This window comes from Macaca fascicularis, chromosome 1, assembly GCF_037993035.2.
Source record: "Macaca fascicularis isolate 582-1 chromosome 1, T2T-MFA8v1.1".
NCBI lineage: Eukaryota > Metazoa > Chordata > Mammalia > Primates > Cercopithecidae > Macaca > Macaca fascicularis.
Genome location: NC_088375.1, coordinates 85,629,709 through 85,655,005, shown reverse-complemented (window position 1 = coordinate 85,655,005; position 25,297 = coordinate 85,629,709). Strand labels below are relative to the sequence as shown.

Genomic DNA, 25,297 nt, shown 5'->3' with positions numbered 1-25,297 from the left:
AAAGCAATTTTTATGCTTGTGTGCACAGCAGGCCAGAGGCCCAAATTGTCACCTTTCCACTAGGATGGCCCTCCAGTAAACCAGGCATGGGCTGCATGGTAGCTCTTTTCCAAGATTCTACAGCCTAGGGTAACAAGTCGTGCCAAGCTCTCCCTCTGCTATATCTCAAACTCCAGCACCCTGTGGGTCAGCTCCTGAGGGCCATCCAGCTTTCATCTCCCAACACTAAGTTCACTTCGCTTCTCTCATGACAGACAGGAAAATTAGCATTCCTTGGAGACCTGAAAGGATGCAGTGAGCTTAATAATTTTCAAGAGCTTATCAGTCGGCCCTTGTTCATCCCTGAGCGGGTGTGTGGTGGTGTTGTGGTGGACCTTTACTGGATACTCTGCCAAATAACTGGAGTGGCAGTTGTGCTTTAGTCCAATTGGGTATCCCTTTTGCCCTGGCATTTCATCAACCAGAGGAAAGAAAAATAAGACATCTTAAAGAGAGAAAAGCCCCTTCTAAGTCTTTTGGCTCTCACATCTAGACACAATTAAAGACCCACCAGGAATAACGGATCCATTTGAAGCCCAAAATCAAATAGCTGCAGGATTTGAGTCAATATTTTGGTAGGTGACAGTTAATAAAAATGTAGATTGGATAAACTACATCTATTACAACCAACAGTGATTTATTAACTACACTAGAGCTGCTGTTAAAGGAACAGCTGAAGAATTAGGGGCTACTAGCCAGATGGCTTGGGAAAATAGGATAGCCTTAGACATATTAGCAAAAACAGGAGTTTGTGTCATAATTAAAACTCAATGTTACACCTTCATCCCAAACAACCCTGCCCCTAATAGAAGTATAACAAAGGCATTACAAGGTCTGACTGCTCTGTCCAATGAGTTAGCCAGCAACTCAGGGGTAAATGACCCCTTTACAGGATGGCTAGAAAAAATAAAAAAAAAAAGAAAAAGAAGTAGTTCGGTAAATGGAAAGGAATTATAGTCCCAATTCTTACTTCCCTCGCAGCCATACTAGGTGTACTTATTCTTGTCGGGTGCTGTGTCATACCACACATCCATAGGTAGATGCAGAGGCTCATAAAAACGGCACTTACTAAAACCTCCCTTAACTATCCTCCACCTTATCCAGAGAAGCTTTTTCTTTTAAAAAATCAAGCAAAACAACCAAGCCAAGACATTTTAAAAAAAAGTTTAAAAACAAAGCTGTAAGGAAGTACAAGGGGAGGGATTGTTAGATATGAGCTCAAAATTTCTTTTCAAAGAATGTCAGTATGTTCAATTCTTTGTCTTCTACTTTTAAACTTAACTTCCTCATAAAGCAACCTTTTCCCAATTACCTGCTCCACCCTAACTCATTCCAATTATCTGCTACCTGCTCTGCCCTGACTCCTGCCAACGCACTCACCCCGTCCTTCTCTTTAAATTCGCCAGTTGGAATTAGTTTAGCCTGTGCGGTCTAATCCTAGCCAATAGGGGAAGAACACAGCAGCAGGTGCCACGTGCGTCAGGGTTAAGAACCCCTTCCCCTCCCTTGTCCAAGTGTGCGCTCACCATTGTTCCATATGTAAGGGCACACTCTTCTATATAGAAGTAACTTGCCTTGCTGAGAAAAAGTAAATTTTATATTCGAGTGCTATTTCTTTTGCGGCACTGAAACTTTATATATAATAGTTTTACTTATACACTCAAACCAAATAACTAAAGATTTGATAGCTGGATGGATGAAACTTTGGAGTTCATGGGCAAATAATTACCAGATGCTGGAGTGTAAACTGGCATAAGGATTATGGAGTGCACCCATCCTATGAACCTGCTGTTTTATTGTAGTCTATATACTAGAGCAGTGTTTCCAACTGTGTAATACGACCCACTGAAGATTCACAAATTAGTTTACTGGGTGAGAACAAACATCTTTTAATAGGTTCGAACAGTGTTAACCTTAATTTTCTGTCTGTCAACAAATTTAAAGTACAAGACAGACACAATTCTAATGCTTTGGGATGCACCTGCAAAAAGCAGATGTGGGTTCCATAACCGCAGTACCTTTCACTAACAAAAAGAACTGTAGCTAAAGGTGGATATCACCCACTGCTGCGCCCACATGGCGCTTCTCCATCCTCCCCACAGCGTTCCAGTCTGGGTTTGATAAAGACGCGGAATCCAGCTGGAAGCAGTGGCTCACTTCTGTAACCCCAGAACTTTGGGAAGCTGAGGCAGGTGGATCACAAGGTCAGGAGTTCAAGACCAGCCTGGCCAACATAGTGAAATCCTGTCTCTACTAAAAATACAAAAATTTGCCAGGCCTGGTGGTGGGCGCCTGTAGTCCCAGCACCACAGAGGTTGAGGCCCGAGAATCGCTTGAACCCAGGAGGCGGAGGTTGCAGTGAACCGAGACTGCGCCACTGCCCTCCAGCCCAGGGGACTAAGCGAGACTCCGTCTTCAAAACAAAACAAACAAAAACAAGCGGAATCCACCCTGCTGTCCCATGGAGAGCGCAATCCTCACCCTCAGGCCACAGGACACTGCAGCAGAATTGACTCCCTGAAGTTAACACATTTCCTCCCTGGGTGGGTCGGACACCGCAGAGGCGCGTGGGAAATGTAGTCTCTCTCCAATGAGGCCACCAGCACAGGACCAAGGGAAAAGAGCTTCCGGGTTCCTTCCGCGCATGCCCTCCCCCACTCCGCGGTCGCTCCTGGTAAATTTGAACCCTGCAGCTCTCTGGACTACTCCGCAGGTCTGGGGTGGGGTTGGGCGTCCCTGAAGTTGGTTGCGAAGGCGGAAGGGGAGACCACCAGCCTTGGGGGTTCCTGGGTGGGCGTACTGAGCTCCCTTGGTTGGAGCAGGCAAAGGGGCGGATTTGAGGCCGCCGGGCCTAAAGCATAGATGTGGGGCTGAAGTGCCGGGCGACTGGGGTTGTGCTGTCCCCGGCTGCGTCCGAGGCTGTGCTCCCCCGGTGGGCAGATGTGGCCTCTGGTCTCAGAATAGGGTTCCAAGAGGGCGCGGCCAGGGTCCACCGGAGATGGAAGGGATATTGAGGGCTGGGAGCTGGCGGGTCTCCCTAGGAAGGAAGGAAATCCTCCAGTGTGAAACTGTTTACACTGAAAATCTGCTGTTCAGTGTAGTCACCTAAATGTATGATTTTAGCTAGATCTGGGTCACTTGCTAAAACTTTTCCATCAGCATTTGCTGCTTCACCTTGCATTTTTATGTTATGGAGACAGTTTTGTTCCTTGAACCTCACGAACCAACTTCTTGCTGGTATCTTCTGCAATTTCTTCATCTCTCTTGGTCTTTATAGAGCTGAAGAGACTTGTATCCAGACCACTCACTCTTTACCTGTATCAGCAATAAAACTGTTTCACTTTCCTGTACTCGTTTGTTCACTGGAATAGCGTATTTCCTTTCTCATTGCACTCACAACTTGGCTAAGTGGTGCAAGAGGCCTAACTTTTGGCCTCTGTTTTTGACATGCATCCCTCAGTAAACTTAATTATCTCTGGTTTTTGATGTAAAGTGAGAGATGTGCGACTCTTCTTTTTACTTGAACACTTAGAGACCATTATACGGTTATTAATTGGCCTAATTTTAATGTTTTTGTGACTCAGGTGAGGAGACCACCCCCTCATATCGTCTTATGCCCAATTTCTGCCTCCAAAGAAAGAACAAGTAAAAACTAAAAGGCAGAAATGAAATCCACAGGCAGACAGCCTGCCACCACACCCTGGGCCTGGTAAATATTGACTCCTGACCTAAGGGTTATGTTATCTATAGATTACAGACATTATATAGAAATGCACTGTGAAAATCCCATCCTGTTTTGTTCCGATCTAATTACTGGTGCATGCAGCCCCCAGTCACATACCCCCTGCTTGCTTAATCAATCACAACCCCCTCACATGCACCCCCTTAGAGTTGTGAGCCCTTGAAAGGGACAGGAATTGCTCACTCCGGGAGCTCGGCTCTTGAGACAGGAGTCTTGCTGATGCCCTCGGCTAAATAAACGCCTTCCTTCTTTAACTCGGTGTCTGAGGAGTTTTGTCTGTTGCTCGTCCTGCTACATTTCTTGGTTCCCTGACCAGGAAACAAGGTGATTGGCGGATAGTCGAGGCAGCTCCTTGGGCGGCTTAAGCCTGCCCTGTGGAACATCCCTGCAGGGGACTCTGATCAGCCTGAGTGACACGGATCCTGAGCACTCCTGGGTAGGCGTTTGCCCCACTGGGACACCTTGCCAGAGCAGTGTGTGACAGGCCCCCATGGAGGATCAACGCAATGGCTGAACACCAGGGAGGAACTAGTACTTGGAGTCTGGACATCTGAAACTTGGTAAGACTAGTCTTGAGAACTTGCCCACTCCTTTTGAGTGGAAGTGTGGCCTGATCACCCACGGCATGCCTTTATTGGCACTTAGGTTTGGTTTTGGTTTTGGTTTTGGTTTTGACTTGGTTTGAATTGCTTGACAGGACTGGTCTTAGGAACTTGCCCACTCTATTTAGTGGAAACATGGCCTGATCACCCACGGTGTGCCTTTATCGGCACTTTCATTTTGGTTTTGACTTGGTTTAAATTGCTTGACAGGACTGGTCTTGGGAACTTGTCTACTCCATTTGAGTGGAAGCGTGGCCTGATCACCCACAGTGTGCATGTACCAGCACTTTGGTTTTTGTTTTTGACTTGACTTGGATTGCTTGATACTTTGGTTTTGGTTTTGACCTGGCTTAGATTTCCTGATACTCTGATTTTGGTTTTGGTTCTGGTTTGGTGTAAACTGTAAAAGTGTGTGTGCGCCCTTTTTACCCTTTGTTTTGTGGTGTGCGTGTGGTGTGAGCGTGGTGTTTTGTCTCGAGGAAACATGGGTCAGGCACAAAGTAAGCCCACCCCACTAGGAACTATGTTGAAAAACTTCAAAAAAGGATTTAAGGGAGACTATGGAGTCACCATGACACCAGGAAAACTTAGAACTTTGTGTGAGATAGACTGGCCAGCATTAGAGGTGGCTTGGCCATCAGAAGGATGCCTGGACAGATCCCTTGTCTTGAAGGTATGGCACAGGGTAGCCTGTAAGCCAGGGTACCCAGATCAGTTCCCACATATAGATTCTTGGTTACAGCTAGTTTTAGACCCCCCCACAGTGGTTAAGAGGACAGGCAGCAGCAGTACTAGTAGCAAAGGGACAGTTAAGGAAGGTTCTTGCTCCACCCGCTGAGGGAAGTTGGCCCCAAAAGTCCTGTCCAACCCAACACCAGAAGAATTGTGGCAGGAATTGGTACCAGCAATACCCCCTCCTTGTTGGGAGGAAGGGCTCTCCCATCCCTGAGCCCACAGCACTTACACCTCCACCAGATAACCACACCCCTAGACCACCCAGAGTAGACAAGAGAGGAAGTGAAGCCGTGGGAGAAACTCATCCCTTGGCAGCTTGCGTATGGCCCAAGACAGCAAATCAAATACCCCTGAGAGGGCAGTGATATACTGGGGTAGATGAGGATGGTCACATGGTGGAAAGGCGTGCCTTTGTGTATCAAACTTTCATCTCTGCTGACCTTCTCAATTGGAAAAACAATACTCCATCTTACACTGAAAAGCTTCAACCTTTAATTGACTTGCTCCAAACTATTATGCAGACTCATAATCCTGCTTGGGCTGATTGCCACCAGCTGCTCACGTACCTCTTTAATGCAGATGAAAGGCGAGGGGTGCTCCAGGTGGCAACTAAGTGGCTAGAGGAGCACATCCCAGTTGATTACCAAAACCCCCAAGAATATATAAGAATTCAACTGCCAGAAATAGACCCCCAATGGGACCTGAACAAGGGACCAGACATGGAGAGGCTAAGGTGGTACCCTGAGGCATTAATAGAAGGTCTAAAGAAAGGGGCTGAAAAGGCTACAAATGTAGTGGTCTCTGAGGTCATCCAAGGAAAAGAGGAGAGTCTAGTGCAATTCTATGAAAGACTGTGAGGCTTACCGTATGTACACTCCTTTTGATCCAGATAGCCCTGAAAATCAGCGCATGATTAACATGGCCTTAGTCAAAGTGTGGAAGATATCAGGAGAAAATTGCAGAAACAGGCTGGGTTTGTGGGTATGAATACCTCACAGTTACTGGAAATAGCCAATCAAGTGTTTGTGAATAGAGATGCAACAAGCCGCAGAGAAAGCCGTAAGGAAGGCTAATGCCAGGCTAGGCGAAACGCCGACTTACTGGCCACGGCCATTAAGGGAATTCCCCTGAAAGGAGAGGGAAGAGGGGTTCTGGGAGGAATACCCAGTCTAATTACCCATGCTTGCAACATAACCAATGCGCCTATTGTAAGGAAATAGGACACTGGAAAAGTAAGTGTCCCCAACTGAAGGAAAAGCAAGGTGGTTCAGAACAAAAGACCTCAGATAAAGACGACGGAGCTTTGTTCAGTGTGGCTGAAGGGTTATTGGACTGAAGGGGACCGGGCTGAAGTGCCCCCAAGGAGCCCGCATTCAGGATTACAGTTGGGGGCAAGGACATTAAGTTTTTGGTTGATACTGGTGCTGAACATTCAGTAGTGACCACCTCAGTTGCCACCTTATCCAAGAAAACCATTGATATAATTGGAGCAATGGGAGTTTCCACTAAGCAGGCTTTCTGTTTACCAAGGACCTGCTTGGATGGGGGACATGAGATAGTTCACCAGTTCTTGTACATGTCTGACTGTCCCTTGCCCTTGCTGGGAAGAGATTTGTTTAGCAGGCTGAGATTCACCATCTCCTTTACAAAACAGGGCTCTTTACAGCTAAAGTTACCGGGAACAGGAGTTATCATGGCCCTTACGGTCCCCCAGGAAGAAGAATGGAGACTTTTTCTAACTGAGCCAGGCCAAGAGATAAAACCAGCTCTAGCTAAGCGATGGCCCCGAGTATGGGCAGAGGATAATCCTCTGGGACTGGTGGTCAACCAAACCCCCGTACTCATAGAAGTTAAGCCTGGGGCCCAACCAATTAGACAAAAGCAGTATCCAGTTCCCAGAGAAACTCTCAAAGGAATCCAGGTTCATCTCAGGTGCTTGAAAGCCTATGGAATTATAGTTCCTTGCCAGTCTCCATGGAACACCCTCTTCCTGCCTGTCCCTAAGCCAGGGACCAAGGACTACAGATCAGTACAGGACTTGCTCTTGGTCAACCAAGCTACAGTGACTCTGCACCCAACAGTTCCTAACCCTTACACATTGTTAGGACTGCTGCTGGCTGAGGACAGCTGGTTTACCTGTCTGGACTTAATAGATGCCTTCTTTAGCATCAAAATAGCTCCTGAGAACCAGAAGCCATTTGCTTTCAGTGGGAAGATCCAGAGTCAGGTGTCACTACTCAGTACACTTGGACCTGACTTCCCCAAGGGTTCAAGAACTCCCCTACTATCTTTGGGGAGGCCCTGGCTCAAGACCTGCAAAAGTTTCCTGCTAAAGACCTAGGCTGTGTCTTGCTTCTGTACGTGGACGACCTTCTGCCAGGACACTCCACGGCAGTCAGGTGTGCAAAAGGGACTGAAGCCCAGCTTCAGCACCTGGAGGACTGTGGGTATAAGGTGTCCAAGAAGAAAGCTCAGATCTGCAGACAGCAGGTATGCTACCTGGGATTCACTATTCAGAAAGGGGAGCACAGCCTGGGGTCCGAAAGAAAGCAGGTCATCTGCAACCTACCAGAACCTAAAAACAGAAGGCAAGTAAAGGAATTCCTAGGAGTTGTGGTTTTGCAGATTATGGATTCCAAACTTTGCAGTACTAGCCAAACCTTCGTACTGGGTTACAAAGGGGGGCGACCGGGAGCCTTTTGAATGGGGGCCTCTACAACAGCAAGTCTTTTGTAAGTTAAAGGAAAAACTTATGTCGGCCCCAGCCCTAGGACTACCAGATTTGACAAAGCCCTTTACACTTTATGTATCAGAAAGATAACAAATGGCAGTTGGAATTTTAACCCAGACTGTGGGGTCCTGGCCAAGGCCAGTGGCCTATCTCTCAAACAACTAGATGGGGTTTCCAAAGGCTGGCCCCCATCTCTAAGGGCCCTGGCAGCAACAGCCCTGTTAGCACAAGAAGCAGATGAACTAACCCTTGGGCAAAACCTGAATATAAAGGCCCCCCATGCTGTGGTAACTTTGATGAATACCAGAGGACATCATTGGCTAACAAATGCTAGATTAACCAAGTACCACAGCTTGCTGTGTGAAATTCCCCGCGTAACTATTGAAGTCTGTAACACCCTAAATCCTGCCACCCTGCTCCCAGTATCAGAGAGCCCTGTTGAGCATAACTGTATAGAGGTGTTGGACTCAGTCTATTCTAGCAGACCTGACCTTCAGGACCAGCCATGGGCATCAGTAGACTGAGAGTTATACGTGGATGGGAGCAGCTTCATTAACGCACAAGGGGAAAGGTGCAGGATATGCAGTGGTAACTTTGGATGTTGTCATTGAAGCCAAACCGTTGCCACAGGGCACTTCAGCCCAGAAAGCTGAGCTCTAACTCAGGCTGTAGAACTCAGTGAAGGTAAGACTGTAAACATCTACACTGACTCTTGAGATGCCTTTCTAACCCTCCAAGTGCATGGAGTATTTTATAAGGAAAAGGGTCTGTTAAACTCTGGGGGAAAGGACATAAAATATCAAAAAGAAATTCTACAATTATTAGAGGCAGTGTGGAAACCTCAGAAGGTGGCAGTCATGCACTGCAGGGGACACCAGCAAGCCTCCACCTCAGTGACCTTAGGACACTCTCGAGCTGATTCAGAAGCTCGAAAAGCAGCATCTACCCCTTACCAGGTATCGGTAGTAGCCCCCTTACTCCCTCAAACACCTGACCTGGTATCTACCTATTCTAAGGAAGAAAAAGATTTCTTCCAAGCAGAAGGGGGGCAAGTAATAAAAGGAGGATGGATCAGACTGCCAGATGCTAGGGTAGCTGTGCTGCAGTTGCTAGGAGCCCCAATCATATTGGCAGTGCATGAAACCAATTATCTAGGTCAAGAGTCACTTGAAAAATTGTTAGACCGGTACTTCTATGTCTCACACTTGCCAGCCCTTGCCAAAGCAGTAGCACAACTGTGTGTTACTTGCCAACAGCACAATGTGAGGCAAGGCCCCAGCATTCCACCCAGTATACAAGCTTATGGAGCGGCTCCTTTTGAGGATCTTCAATTGGATTTCACAGAAATGTCAAAATGTGGAGGTCACAAGTATTTGCTGGTTCTTATGTGTACTTACTCTGGGTGGGTGGAGGCTTATCCCACACGAACTGAAAAGGCCTATGAGGTAACCTGTGTGCTTCTCTGAGATCTTATTCCTAGGTTTGGACTGCCCTTATGAATCAGCTCAGATAACAGGCTGGCGTTTGTGGCTGACTTGGTACAGAAGACAGCAAAGGCATTAGGAATCACTTGGAAGCTATATGCCTACCGACCTCAGAGTTCTGGAAAGGTGGAGCGAATGAATTGGACCATCAAAAATAGTTTAGGGAAAGTATGTCAGGAAACAGGATTAAAGTGGATACAGGTCCTTCCTATGGTATTGTTTAAAATTAGATGCACTCTTTCTAAGAAAACAGGATACTCCCCCTTATGAAATACTGTATCATAGGTCTCCTCCTATACTACGGGAGCTTCCAGGCACTTCCCGAGTTAGGTGAAGTTGAATTACAGCGACAGCTACAGGCTTTAGGAAAAATTACACAAACAATCCCAACTTAGGTAAATGAGAGGTGTCCATCAAGTTATTCTCCCCAGTTCACCCTTTCTCTCCAGGTGATCATGTGTGGATCAAGGACTGGAATGTAGCCCCTTTGAGGCCATGGTGGAAAGGACCTCAGACTGTCATTCTGACCACCACCATGGCTGTAAAGGTAGAAGGAATCCCAGCCTGGATCCACCACAGCCATGTGAGACCTGCAGCTGATGAAACCTAGGAGGCAAAACCGAGCCTGGACAACTCCTGCAAAGTGACTCTGAGGAGGACGGCAAACCCTGCTCCAGTCACACCTGGAAGCTGACTGGTCTACGCATGGCAGAAGCATGAGGAGAATCAATGTAGGACTCATTTTCCTTATAATTTGGACTTGTATAGTAAAAACTTCCACTGATTTTCCCTGCACGGAGGACTGCTCTCAGTGTATACATCAGGTTACTGAGGTAAGGCAACAAGTTAAAACAATCTTTCTGTTCTATAGTTACTATGAATGCCTAGGAACTTTAAAAGGAACATGTTTATATAATGACAGTACAAGGTATGTAGCCCAGGAAACGACTGACTGGATGTGTGTTATGACCCTTCTGAGTTTCCCATGTCCACAGTTTTTGAAATAAGATTAAGGACTGAAGACTGGTGAGGACTCATAAGTGATACAAGTAAAGTATTAGCCAGAACAGAAAAAAGGGGTGCCCAAACTCATAATCTTGAAATTTGATTTCTATGCTGTCATTAATAGCAGTAAGTTAGGAAGGGAATGTGGCTCTTTTAGTTGGGAAAAAGGCTATATGACTGAAAATAAGTACATTTGTCGTGAATTAGGACTGTGTGGAAATGAATGCGGATACTGGTCATGTGTCATTTAGTCCACTTGGATAAAAAGTGAAAAGGATCTAGTCCACCTTCAGAAAGGAAAAAATGGCCCTTCTTTACTAAAGGACAATGTAACCCCTTAGAGCTAGTAATAACCAATCCCCTTGATCCTTACTGGAAAAAAGGAGAGTGTGTGACCTTAGGAATCAATGGGGCTGGACTGGATCCTCAAGTAAATAGCTTGGTTCGAGGAGAAGTTTACAAACGCTCTCGTTTACAGACGCTCTCCTGAACCAGTGTTTCAAACATTTTCTGATGAACTAAAAGTACCAATACCAGAAATTCCAGGAAAAACAAGAAATTTGTTTTTGCAATTAGCTGAGCATGTAGCACAGTCTCTCAGTGTCACTTCATGTTATGTATGTGGAGGAACTATAATGGGAGATCAATGGCCATAGGAAGCCCAAGAATTAGTACCTACTGACCCAGTTCCTGATGAATTCCCAGCTCAAAAGAATCACCCTGATAATGTCTAGGTCCTAAAAGCCTCAATTATTGCACAATATTGCACAGCTAGATAAGGAGAAGAATTTACTGACCCCGTAGGATGACTTAGTTGTCTGAGACAGAAACTGTATAGTGATACCACAAAAACAGTCACTTGGTGGAGTTCAAATCAAACAGAGAGGAATTCATTTAGCAAATTCCCAAAGTTCCAAACCGTGTGGACCCACCCAGAGTCCTAACAGGACTGGACAGCCCCCACTGGATTATATTGGATATGTGGGCATAGAGCTTATGCCAAATTACCTGACCAGTGGGCAGGCAGTTGTGTTATTGGCACTATTAAACCATCTTTCTTCCTACTGCCCATGAAAACAGGCGAACTCCTAGGTTTCCCTGTCTGTGTTTCCCACGAAAAGAGAAGCATAGCTATAGGAAATTGGAAAGGTGATGAATGGCCCCCTGAGAGAATCATACAGTATTATAGGCCTGCTACTTAGGCACAAGATGGCTCATGAGGATACTGGACCCCCATTTACATGATCAACCAAATCATATGGTTACAAACTGTCTTAGAAATAATCACTAATAAAACTGGCAGAGCGTTGACTATTCTGGCCCATCAAGAAACTCAGATGAGAAATGCTGTCAAAATAGATTGGCTCTTGACTACTTGCTAGCAGCTGAAGGAGGGGTCTGTGGGAAATTTAGCCTTACTAATTGCTGTCTACAAATAGATGATTGAGGGCAAGTAGTTGAAGACATAATTAGAGATATGATAAAACTGGCACATGTGCCCATGCAAATGTGGCATGGATTTGATCCTGGGGCCATGTTCCCAGTGCTAGGAGGATTTAAAACTCTTATAATAGGAGTTATAATAATAATAGGAGTCTGCCTACTGCTCCCTTGTTTGTTACCTGTACTTCTTCAAATGGTAAAAAGCTTCATCGCTACCTTAGTTCACCAAAATGCTTCAGTACAAGTGTACTGTATGAATCACTATTGATCTGTCTTGCAAGAAGACATAGGTAGTAAAAATGAAAGTGAGAACTCCCACTAATAAAATGAGTGAGAGTCTCAAAAGAGGGGAATAAGGGAGGAGACCACCCCTCATATCATCTTATGCCCAATTTCTGCCTCCAAAGAAAGAAGAAGTAAAAACTAAAAGGCAGAAATAAAATCCACAGGCAGACGGCCCGGCGCCACACTCTGGGCCTGGTAGTTAAAGATCGACCCCTGACCTAACTATAGATTACAGACATCGTATAGAAATGCACTGTGAAAATCCCTGTCCTGTTTTGTTCCAATCTAATTACCAGTGCCTGCAGCCCCCAGTCATGTACCCCCGTGTACCCCCCTGCTTGCTCAATCACGACCCCCTCACATGCACCCCCTTAGAGTTGTGAGCCCTTAAAAGGGACAGGAACTGCTCACTCAGGGAGCTCAGCTCTTGAGACAGGAGTCTTGCTGATGCCCCTGGCCGAATAAATCCCTTCCTTCTTTAACTTGGTGTCTCAGGAGTTTTGTCTGTGGCTCATCCTGCTACACAGGGAATCAGGGAGTTGAAGGGAGAGAGAGGCAGGGGAATGGCCAGTCCATGGAGCAGTCAGAACATGGACAACATTCATCACTTAGGTTTGTTGTTTTATATGAGAGTGATTTGTAGCACCCTCCACTCAAACAATTATAATAGTGACATCAAAAAGCACTCATCACATTGGCTGGACACGGTGGCTCACGCCTCTAATCCCAGCACTTTGGGAGGTCGAGGTGGGTGGATCACCTGAGGTCAGGGGTTCGAGACCAGCCTGGGCAACATGGTACAACCCCATCTCTACATACAAAAATTAGCTGAGCATGGTGGTGGGTGCCCATAGTCCCAGCTACTTGGGGGGCTGAGGCAGGAGAATAGCTTGAACCCAGAGGCAGAGGTTACAGTGAGCCGAGATTGTGCCACTACACTCCAGCTTGGACTCAATCTCAAAAAAAAAAAAAAAGAAAAGAAAAGAAAAGAAAACAGTACTGATCACAGATCACCATAATGGATATCATAACAGTAAAAAATCTTTAAATATTGTGAAATGAAATGAGTACATGCTGTTAGAAAATGGTGCTGATAGACTTCCCTACATGGTTGCTAAAAACCTTCAATTTGTGGAAAACTCAGTATCTGTCAATCCTAGTAAAGTGAAGCACAGTAAAACAAGGTTGTATTGCTTTGATTCCATTTGAAATTCAAAGTCTTTTTTTCTAATTATGTGAAGAATGCCCATGGTAGTTTGATGGGCATAGCATTGAATCTATAAATTACTTTGGGCAGTATGGCCATTTTTGTGATACTGATTCTTCCTATTCATGAGGATGGAAGGTTTGTCCATTTGTTTGTGTCCTCTCTGATTTCCTTGAGCAGTGGTTTGTAGTTTTCCTTGAAGAGGTCTTTCATGTCCCTTTTTAGCTGTATACCTAGGTATTTTATTCTCCTTGTAGTATTTGTGAATGGGAAATCATTCATGATTTGGCTCTCTGCTTGTCTATTGTTGGCGTATAGGAATGCTTGTGAGTTCTGCACATTCATTTTGTATCCTGAGACCTTAAGTTGCTTATCAGCTTAAGAAGCTTTAAGAAGCTTTTGAGTTTTGGCCGGGCGCGGTGGCTCAAGCCTGTAATCCCAGCACTTTGGGAGGCCGAGGCGGGCGGATCACAAGGTCAGGAGATCGAGACCACAGTGAAACCCCGTCTCTACTAAAAATACAAAAAATTAGCCGGGCGCGGTGGCGGGCGCCTGTAGTCCCAGCTACTCAGGAGGCTGAGGCAGGAGAATGGCGGGAACCCGGGAGGCGGAGCTTGCAGTGAGCCGAGATCGCGCCACTGCACTCCAGCCTGGGCAACAGCGTGAGACTCCGTCTCAAAAAAAAAAAAAAAAAAAAAAGAAGCTTTTGAGTTTTCTAAAAATAGGTTTTCTAAATACAATCCATGAATAGACAATTTGACTTACTCTCTTCCTCTTTGAATACCCTTTATTTCTTTCTCTTGTCTGATTGCCCTGGCCAGAACTCCCAATACTGTGTTGAATGGGAGTAGTGAGAGAGGGCATCCGTGTCTTGTGCCAGTTTGAATGCTTCCAGCTTTTGCCCATTCAGTATGATATTGGGTGTGGGTTTGTCATAAATAGTTCTTATTATTTTGAGATATGTTCCATCAATTTGTAGTTTATTGAGAGTTTTTAACATGAAGGGATGTTGAATTTTATTGAAGGCCTTTTCTGCATCTTTTGAGATAATCATGTGGTTTTTGTCACTGGTTATGTTTATGTGATGGATTACATTTATTGATTTGCATGTGTTGAACCAGCCTTGCATCCCAGGGATGAACCCGACTTGATCGTGGTGGATAAGCTTTTTGACGTGCTGCTGTAGTCAGTTTGCCAGGATTTTATTGAGGATATTTGCATCAATGTTCATCAGGGATATTAGCCTGAAATTTTCTTTTTTTGTTGTGTCTCTGCCAGGTTTTAGCATCAGGATGATGCTAGCCTCATAAAATGAGTTAGGGAAGAGTCCCTCTTTTTCAATTGTTTGAAACAGTTTCTGAAGGAACGTTACCGATTTTTTGTACCTGTGGTAGAATTCAGCTGTGAATCCATCTGGTCCTGGGCTTTTTTGCTTGATAGGTGATTTGTTACTGTCTCAATTTCAGAACTTGCTGTTGGTCTATTCAGGGATTCAACTTCTTCTTGGTTTAGTGTTGGGAGGGTGTATGTGTCCAGGAATTTACCAATTTCTTCTAGATTTTCTAGTTGATTTGTATAGAAGTGTTTATAGTATTCTCTGATGGTGGTTTGTATTTCTGTGGGATCAGTGGTGATATCCCCTTTATCTTTTTTTATTGTGTCCATTTGATTCTTCTCTCTTTTCTTCTATGTTAGTTTAACTAATGGTCTATCTATTTTGTTAATCTTTTCAAAAAACCAGCTCCTGGATTCATTGATTTTTTTGAAGGGTTTTTCATGTCTCTCTCTCCTTCAGTTGTACTCTGATCTTAGTTATTTCTTGTCTTCTGCTAGCTTTTGGGTTTGTTTGCTCTTGCTTCTCTAGTTCTTTTAAGTGGGATGTTAGGGTGTTGATTTGAGATCTTTCTAGCTTTCTGATGTGGGCATTTAGGGCTATAAATTTCCCTCTTAACACTGCTTTAGCTGTGTCCCAGAGATTCTGGTATGTTGTCTCTTTGTTCTCATTGGTTTCAAATAACTTCTTGATTTCTGCCTTAATTTCATTATTTGTCCAGGAATCTTTCAGGAGCAGGTTGTTCAATTTCCATGTAGTTGTGTGGTTTTGAGTTTCTTAATCCTGAGTTCTAATTTGATTACACTGTGGTCTGACACACTGTTGTAATTTCAGTTCTTTTGCATTTGCTGAGGAGTATTTTACTTCTAATTATGTGGCCACTTTTAGAGTAAGTGCCGTGTGACACTGAGAATAATATATATTCTGTTGTTTTGGGGTGGGGAGTTCTGTAGATATCTATTTGGTCCACTTGATCCAGAGTTGAGTTCAAGTCCTGAATATCCTTTTAATTTTCTTTTCCTTTTTTTTTTTTTTTTTTTTTTAAGACAGAGTCTCACTCTGTTGTCCAGGCTGGAGTGCAGTGGCACAACCTCGGCCCACTGCAGCCTCCATTTCCCAGGTTAAAGTGATTCTCCTGCCTCAGCCTCCTGAGTAGCTGGGATTACAGGCACCCACCACCCGCCTGCTAATTGTTGTATTTTTAGTAGAGACAGTGTTTCACCATGTTGGTCAAGCTGGTCTCGAGCTCCTGACCTCATGATCTGCCTGCCTCATCCTCCCAAAGTGCTGGGATTACAGGCATAAGCCACTGCACCTGGCCATATCCTTTTAATTTTGTCTCATTAATCTGTCTAATAGTGACAGTGGGATGTTAAAGTCTCCCAGTATTATTGTGTGAGAGTCTAAATCACTTTGTAGGTTTGTAAGAACTCATTTTATGAATCTGGGTACTCCCATATTGGTTACATGTATATTTAGGATAGTTAGCTTTTCTTCTTGTTGAATTTATCTCTTTGCCATTATATAATGTCCTTCTTTGTCTTTTTTGGTCTTTGTTAGTTTAAAGTCTGTTTTGTCAGAGACTGGGATTGCAACCCCTGCTTTTTTCTGCTTTCCATTTGCTTTGTAAATTTTCCTCCATCCCTTTATTTTGAACCTATGTTTGTCTTTGCACATGAGCTGGGTCTCTTGAATACAGCACACTGATGGGTCTTGACTCTATCCAATTTGCCAGTTTTTGTCTTTTAATTGGGGCATTTAGTCTATTTACATTTAGGGTTAATGTTGTTATGTGTGAATTTGATCCTGTCATCATGATGCTAGCTGGTTATTTATTTTTTCACACTAGTTGATGTTGTTTCTTCATAGTGTCATTGGTCTTTACATTTTTGTGTGTTTTGCCATGGCTGGTACCGGTTTTTCTTATCCATATTAAGTGTTTCCTTTAGGAGCTCTTGCAAGGCATGCCTGGTGGTGAGGAAGTCCCTCAGCATTTGCTTATCTGAAAAGGATTCTATTTCTCCTTCCCTTATTAAGCATAGTTTGGCTGGACATGAAATTCTTGGTTGAAAAAAGTCTTTTCGTTAAGAATGTTGAATATTGGCCTTCACTCTCTTCTGGCTTGTAAGGGTTTCTGCTGAGGGATCCCCTGTTAGTCTGATGGGCTTCCCTTTGTAGGTAACCTGAACTTTCTCTCTGGCTGCCTACAACATTTTTTCCTTCATTTCGACCTTAGAGAATCTAATGATTATGTGTCTTGGGGTTGATCTTCTTGTGGAGTATTTTAGTGGAGTTCTCTGTAATTCCTAAATTTGAATGTTGGCCTGTTTTGCTCGGTTGGGGAAGTTCTCCTGGATAACATCCTGAAGTGTGTTTTCCAACTTGGTTCCATTATCCTTTTTGTTTTCAGGTACTCCAATCAGTTTTAGGTTCGTTTTTTTTTTTTTTTTTTCCACATAGTCCCATATTTCTTGGAGGTTTTGTTCATTCCTTTTTATTCTTTTTTCTCTAATCTTGTCTGCCTGCCTTATTTCAGCAAGATAGTCTTCCATCTCTGATATTCTTTCTTCTACTTGATCGATTGGGCTATTGATACTTGTATATGCTTCACAAAGTTCTCTTGTTGTGTTTTTCAGCTCCATCAGGTCATTTATGTACATCTCTAAACTGGTTATTCTAGCTAGCAACTCCTCTAACTTTTTTTTTAAGGTTTGTAATTTCTTTGCCTTGAGTTAGAACATGCTCCTTTACTTCAGCGAAGTTTTGTTATTACCCTCTTTCTGAAGCCTACTTCTGTGAATTCATCCAGCTCATCCTCTGTCCAGTTCTGTGCCCTTGCTGGAGAGATGTTGCAGTCATTTAGAGAAGAGGCACTGTGTTCTCTTCTCTAACGCTGAGTTAGATTGTTTTTATGTTGACTCTTTCTCATCTTCATGAGTTTGTCTAGTTTTGATCTTTGAGGCTGCTGACCCTTGGATGAGGTTTTTGTGGTACTTGTTTTGTTGATGCTGTTGTTCCTTTTTGTTTTTTTTGTTTTTCTTTCAATAGTCAGGTTCCTCGTCTGTAGGGCTACCGCAGTTTGCTGGGGGTTCACTTCAGCCCCTATTCATCTGGTTTGCTCTCACACCTGGAGATGTCACTCGAGCCTGCAGAACAGCCAAGGTGGGTGCCTGCTCCTTTATCTGGAATCTCTGACCTTGAGGGGTACCGACATGATGCCAGTAGGAAGGCTCCTGTATAGGATATCTGATAGCTCCTGTTGGGGGGTCTGACCCAGTTGGGTGGCACAGAAAGCAGGACCCATTTAACATAGCACTTTGGCTGTCCCTTGGTGGAGGAGGTTTGCTGCACTTGGGGGAAACCCACTCATCTGGGCTGCCTGGATTCCTCAGAGCTAGCAGGAGGAAAGACTAAGTCTGCTGGTCAGCGGAGACTATGGGCACCCCTTCCCCTAGGGGCTCAGGTCCAGGGACATCAGAATTCTGTACCTAAGCCCCTGGGTGGAGTTGGAGTTCCTGCAGGGGGGCCCTGCAACTACAGTGTTGGCAGCTGCCCCTCCGCCAAGGATCGCAGATGGCTTAGATGGCAGACAGCTGCAGCAGTGGTGATGGCTGCCCCTCTCCCTGGGAACTCAGCAGGCTTAGGCCAAGTGGCTGTTGAGAATCTGCGCAGCTCCCTGATTGAGACCCAAGGCCCCAGTGGGGTGGGCTCCCAAGTGGGATCTTCCGATCGGTGGGTTGCACAGTTTTGTGGAAGAAGCACCGTTTCCCAGGGAGGGTAGCACTCTCACTCACCACCTCCCTTGGCTGGGAGTGGGGCTCCCCTGCCCCTTGTCACTTTCAGGTGGGCTGCCGCACCACACTGCTCTTCTTTTCTCTGATTGGGTCATGCCAGCCACCTAGCCAGTCCTAATGACAGAATCCGGATATTTCGGTTGCCTGTGCAGGATTTGCATGCTACTTTGGATCTTTTCAGTGGGAGCCTCCAATTGCGACTGCTTCTAGTTGGCCATCTTGGCACCCCTCCCCACCGCGCTTTTAAGTTTTTTATGTTATAAAATCTGACTGGACATGGTGGTTTATGCCTGTAATCCCAGCACTTTGGGAGGTCGAGGTGGGTGGATCACTTGAGGCCAGGAGTTTGAGACCAGCGTGACCAACATGTTGAAACCCGTTTCTACCAAAAAATACAAAAATTAGCCAGGTGTGGTGGTGCATGCCTGTAGTCCCAGCTACTCAAGAGATTGAGGCAGGAGAAACGCTTGAACCTGGGAGGTGGAGGTTACAGTGAGCCAAGATAGCACCACTGTACTCCAGCCTGAGCGACAGAGTGAGACCCTGTCTTAAAAAAAAAAAGTCTATTGTCTCTATTTAATATTTTCTATCTGTGTCACACGTACATTTTCTGTACTCTAGACTTTGCTTCAGATTGTCCATCTCATTCTCTCTCTCTCTCTCTTTTTAACTACACCAAGTCAAGTCTTTCTTCCACAGGAGCAATTCATACAGAATAGAAATATGCAAATTATGGCTACCATGCCAGATTTAGCCCACTTTCTCTTTTTATATGACCTATGAGTGCCTTTCTTGGATTATTGGTTGTAAGTTTGTTGAATTTTTTTTTTTTGTTTCTATTTTTAAATTTTTAAGTGGAGACAGGATCTCACTATGTTGCTCAGGCTTGTCTCCAACTCCTGGCCTCAAGTGATCCTCCCTCCTTGGCCTACTAAAGTGCTGGGATTACAGGCATGAGCCACTGCACCTGGCCTGATGGTTGTTTTATGGTTCATCATATTCATATTTGACTTATAGGCTACCTTCAAGTAGTATTATGCCATTTCATATATACTATACAAACTTTATAAGATGCTTCCCTTTAGCTCTTCCCAGCTTCCATGCTTATCATACTTTTTACTCCTACATGTTATAAACTCCACAATACATTATTTTCTTGCTTCAAAGGGTCGGTGACTTTTTAACGAGGTCAGAAATAAGATCAATGTATATGTTTACTCAAATATCTACCATTTCCATTGTTTTCTTTATTTGTATTCACCCAGATTTCTGTTATCTTTTTGTGTGTGTGTGACAATTTTATCATTGTACACCCTTGGTATGCTTATCTCTACATTGTTCTTTTCTGTAAGAGGTTTAGATGTCCCCAAGGCTATGATTCTTCTGATAACAGCTGCAAATTTGGGGGTCCCCAAGAAAACCCACAGGTTCGGTAAAAGGCTTTGTACTCATAGTTATGATTTATTACTATGAAAAGATCAACTAAAATTAACCAAGGAACAGGGTGCATAGGGCAGGATCTATGAACCACTTGGCACAAATTTCAATTGTTTGCTCTTAGTGGAACCTCTTGGTCATTGTCTGTTTCTGCCAACAATACATATCAGCACCCACAAGACATTGACAACACAAGGATCTCATTTGAGTCTGTGTTCAAAGTTTTTATTATGGTTTGGTTATGTAGACTTGCTGACTACATGTCTACATGTTGGTTATGTTGACTACCAGTGTGTCTGCCCTTTTATGAAGGTACCATTTAGGAGGGCACCCATGTGACCTCTTGTGAGGTCATAAGAGTTGAGACCTTTAAGCCAGTATGATTGATGGTCTTATAAGAAGAGGAAGAGAGAGATCTATCTATCTCTGCTATGTGAGGACACATCAAGAAGGCTATGTCATCTGTAAACCAGGAGGAGAGACCTCATTAGGAAGTGATTTGCCTGGCACGTTGATCTTGGACTTTTCAGCCTCCAGAATTGTGAGCAACAAAATTTCTGTTAAGGCCGGGCGCGGTGGCTCAAACCTGTAATCCCAGCACTTTGGGAGGCTGAGACCAGCAGATCATGAGGTCAGGAGATCGAGACCATCCTGGCTAACACGGTGAAACCCTGTCTCTACTGAAAAATACAAAAAAAAAAAAAAAACTAGCCGGGCAAGGTGGTGGGTGCCTGTAGTCCCAGCTACTCAGGAGGCTGAGGCAGGAGAATGGCGTAAACCCGGGAGGCGGAGCTTGCAGTGAGCTGAGATCCGGCCACTGCACTCCAGCCTGGGCAACAGAGTGAGACTCCGTCTCAAAAAAAAAAAAAAAAAAAAAAAAAAAATTTCTGTGAAGTCACCCAGTCTGTGGAATGTGTAATGGCAGACACAGCTGACTAATACAGGGAGGAAGGACCAGGTTTTAGGTGAACAGAAATATAACCTACCATACACTGTCTATTCTTGTTTAATTTTCCACATAAATGTTCTTCTGGCTTATCAATATCTGAGAGTGTGTTGCTTTCATAGGATGATATTAAAGCACTTCACTGACTTAGGGAGAATTGGCATCTTTATGATGTAGACTCTTCCTGTTCATAAACATAATATATCTTTTTACTTGCTTAATTAGCTTTTGTATCCCTCACTTTTCCCCCTGCCACCATTTAGTTCTATACTAATTTTGTTAAATGTACTGCTAGGTAGTAGTGGTTGTAGTTTGAATGTTATTACATGTATGAAGACTTTTGTAGTCTGTTTATACATTGAGCTTTCTTTCTTTCTTTTTTTTTTTTTTTATTGAGATGACCTTTCACTCTTGTTTCCTAGACTGGAGTGCAATGGTGTGATCTCAGCTCACCGCAACCTCCGCCTCCTGGGTTCAAGCAATTCTCCTGCCTCAGCCTCCCTAGTAGCTGGGATTACAGGCATGTGCCACCATGCCCGGTTAATTTTTGTTTAGTAGAGACAGGGGTTTTCCATGTTGGTCAGGCTGATCGCAAACCTCCGACCTCAGGTGATTTGCCTGCCTTGACCTCCCAAAGTGCTGGGATTACAGGGGTGAGCCACTGCACCCAGCATAGTGAGCTTTCTTATTTGGAATAGTTTTCGGAAGATTCTCTTGGGTTTTCTAGGTTTAAATTATATGCAAATCATAGTCTTTCTCATTTTTGTTTCTCTTCATTTGAGTTGAACATTACCTCTTGTACAATGGTAAATATTTGTAGAGATGGAGCATATGTGTCTTCCAGTATTTCCTCATTAACTATGAAGCTGCTCTTTGGGTCAAGATATGTCCATTTTAACATGTTAAAGAATGTCATGTGTCCTTTTTTATTGACTTTTTATTACAAATGGGATGATATTTTTAAATATATCTTCTCGATGTCTGTGTGATCATAGGACTTTTTTTCATAAACCTGTGAATATTATGAAATATATTTATAGATTTTATTTCTTCTCAGTTCTCATGGTCTATTTCTCTTCCTCTGTTGATAAATATCAGTGTTTCCTCAGATTCTGTACTTGCTCTTTTTGTCCTTTCAATCTCTTAGGTTCTCTTTGAGCTATTTTATTCAAGCTGCTGGCTTCAGCTACCACTGAAATGCTGTTGCTTTTCAAATCTTTACCTTGAGCTTAGATCTCTCTCCTGAGCTCTAGATCGTGAATCGTTTCCAGATGAACATCCCCACATATCTGACTGCAGAAACTTCAGATTGTGTATCCAAGATTATTTTTGCTTTTCCTTATCAAGTTCTTTGTTCTTTTCTCAATTTCAGTTTACAACATCAGTATCTACCTAGCTGGTCATGAGACAGCATGGAATTGAACTCCACTTTTCACCCTCAGCACAACAAATTAGGTCAGAATTCACCGTTTGCTTTTGCTTTTGTTTTCTTTTTTTCAAGATTAGTTTCCTATTCTGTACTTTTATTGGCCTGTATCCTGTTATAGATGGCCATGTCTCACCCTGGTTTCTTCCCCTCTGACTCTCTCTTTAGTCCTTGCCCTATCTCCTGGCAGGGAATGACTGTGGAAATGCAAATCTGAGCAAGTACCTTACCACATTTTATTTACCTTTATTACTTGTATCCTGTGTTTTAGGAAGTGGGTGATTACTTTTATGTGAACACTTAGCAGTTTTTGGTTTTTTTTTTAATGTAGTAGGGAAACATAAGGATGCCTGTGAACATAAAAAATACTTTATAAGTAATTTTTTAAAATCAGTGAGCACATGAAGTTTCTTTTGTTGGAATTAGGTCAAGTATCGAAATGCAGAATCACCTGATAATCATGCCTTGCATACCTTTGTCTCTCATCACAGCTGAGAAACACTCACTCAGGCATGGTACTCTTTGTAGTTCCATTTATACTTACGACTTTTTTTTTCTTTTTCTTTTTTTTTTTTTTTTGAGATGGAGTCTCGCTCTGTCACCAGGCTGGAGTGCAGTGGCGTGATCTCGGCTCACTGCGACCTTTACCTCCCGGGTTCCAGTGATTCTCCTGCCTCAGCCTCCTGAGTAGCTGGGATTACAGGTGCCTGCCACTAGGCTCGGCTAATTTTTGTATTTTTAGTAGAGACAGGGTTTCACTAAGTTGGCCAGGACTGTCTCAATCTCTTGACCTTGTGATGCACCTACCTTGGCCTCCTAAAGTGCTGGGATTATAGGCATGAGCCACTGTGCCTGGCCCTATACATATGTCTTTGTAACAGATCTTAAGCACCTTGGAGGAGCAGAATTATTATTATTATTATTATTTTTTGAGAGGGAGTCTTGCTCTGTCACCCAGGCTGGAGTGCAGTGGCGCAATCTCGGCTCACTGCAAGCTCCAACTCCAGGTTCACACCATTCTGCTGCCTCAGCCTCCCAAGTAGCTGGGACTATAGGTGCCCACCACCATGCCCAGCTAATTTTTTTATATTTTTGGTAGAGATGGGGTTTCACTGTGTTAGCCAGGATGGTCTTGATCTCCTGACCTCGTGATCTGCCTGCCTCAGCCTTCCAAAGTGCTGGGATTATAGGCGTGAGCCACCGTGCCTGGCAGGAGGAGCAGAATTTTTATCTTGACTTTATCCCTGGCAGCAGGGACAATTCCAGATCTGTAAGGGAAAGTGTTTAGTAGAACTTTTCATAATTAGTAAATTAGTAGCAGTATGCTTCTACTGTCAGTTTTCTTTTTCCCATCATAGAGTAAAAAGCAGGCTATATCTCATGTAAGACACATGCACACACACGAGTGAACAACACCAAGACTTTGTGTTCTCATGATGCAACAGTGATGTGAGGATAAGTATGCCACGTATTCTTAAAATAATCTAGAGGAAAGAAAGTGTTATCAAGAAAATTATGAGAGAACATATGTTCATTGGAGATACTGGTTTTTGTGACTCTGGGGTGGCAGAGACAGAAGAAAATCTGCATGTGTGTGGACCCATGTAGTTCAAATCTGTGTTGTTCAAGAGTCAGCTGTAATTAAATGATTACACTCGAGGCTATTTCTACCATGATTTTTCTTTCTCACACCATATAGACTACAAAGCAAGCTACATCTTATATGACATATATATGAGACACACAGAGAAGAGTGATCTCCATGATTCTTGTTCTTGTGACCCAGGGCTGGTGACTTGAGGAGAAATATGCCATTACAGGAGTTGGTGTCCTTTGAGGATGTGGCTGTGGGCTTCACCTGGAAAGAGTGGCAGGACTTGGATGATGCTCAAAGGACTCTGTACAGGGACATGATGCTGGAGACCTACAGCAGCTTGGTGTCCTTGGGTGAGTGAATATCACAGTAACTCCCAGGAGCAAGTGCTTTCTTCTCTGCTAGTAAGTATATGGACACGTATACAGTTTAATGTTATTTAGTTATAATATTCCAGTCCATGAGTAACGTGTCAGCCCCCTCTAATGAAAGGTTCAAACTGGCCCCTTCACTGCACGGCTCCTGAATCCAAGCTGTTGTCATTCTTCAAAGGACCTGATTTCACAGTTCCCAGGTTCACGCCATTCTCCTACCTCAGCCTACCGAGTAGCTGGGACTACAGGTGCCCGCCACCACGCCTGGCTAATTTTTTGTATTTTTAGTAGAGACAGGGTTTCACTGTGTCAGCCAAAATGGTCTCAATTTCCTGACCTTGTGATCTGCCCGCCTGGGCCTCCCAAAGTGCTGGGATTACAGGCATGAGCCACTGCGCCTGGCCTAGTCTCACATTTTTTATTAACAGGGTACCACATTACCAAACCTGAGGTGATCTTCAAGCTGGAGCAAGGAGAACCTTGGATGGTAGAGGACACCAGAGCCTTCCAGGTTAGTGATAACATATAGTGCAGGGAGATGGAGAAGAGCAAAACCCAGCAGATGTTGACTTTTTAAAGTTTTTTTTTTTTTTTTTTCCAGACAGGGCCTTGCTCTGTCACCCAGGCTGGAGTGCAGTGACACAATCTCGGCTCACTACAACCCCCACCTCCTGTACTCAAACAATTCTCCTGCCTCAGCCTCCTGAGTAGCTGGGATTACAGATGCCTGCCACCATGCCTGGCTGAATTTCTTTCTTTTTTGGATAATTTTTTTTTTTTTTAAATACTTTAAGTTCTGGGATTCCATGTGCAGAACGTGCAGCTTTGTTACATAGGTATACATGTGCCATGGTAGTTTACTGCACCCATCAACCCGTCATCTATATTAGGTATATCTCCTAATGCTATCCCTCCCCTTGGCCCCCACCCCCTGACAGGCTCCGGTGTGTGATGTTCCCGTCCCTGTGCCCATATGTTCTCATTGTTCAACTCCCACTTATGAGTGAGAAACATGCAGTGTTTGGTTTTCTGTTTCTGTGTTACTTTGCTGAGAATGATGGTTTCCAGCTTCATCCATGTCCCTACAAAGAACATGAACTCATTTTTATGGCTGCATAGT

General features: G+C 44.0%; 1 protein-coding gene across 9 annotated transcripts in view; it reads left to right on the top strand.

The window, feature by feature from the left end:
* Nucleotides 1-2,679: 2,679 nt before the first annotated feature.
* Nucleotides 2,680-25,297, top strand: part of LOC102126932 (zinc finger protein 717-like) — a 102,276-nt gene continuing 79,658 nt past the window's right edge. For 2 of the 9 annotated variants that reach the window (XM_074038151.1, XM_074038158.1), the window contains exons 1-4: nucleotides 2,680-2,752; nucleotides 22,156-22,238; nucleotides 23,996-24,156; nucleotides 24,606-24,688. In XM_074038151.1, coding sequence (XP_073894252.1) covers nucleotides 22,186-22,238; nucleotides 23,996-24,156; nucleotides 24,606-24,688 — 297 coding nt within the window. In that variant the 5' untranslated portion in view covers nucleotides 2,680-2,752; nucleotides 22,156-22,185. Of the gene's footprint in view, nucleotides 2,753-9,768; nucleotides 10,167-17,654; nucleotides 17,769-22,155; nucleotides 22,239-23,995; nucleotides 24,157-24,605; nucleotides 24,689-24,778; nucleotides 24,942-25,297 lie in introns of those variants that run through there. The other 7 variants (XM_074038157.1, XM_065542940.2, XM_065542925.2 and 4 more) reach the window with 7 other exon arrangements.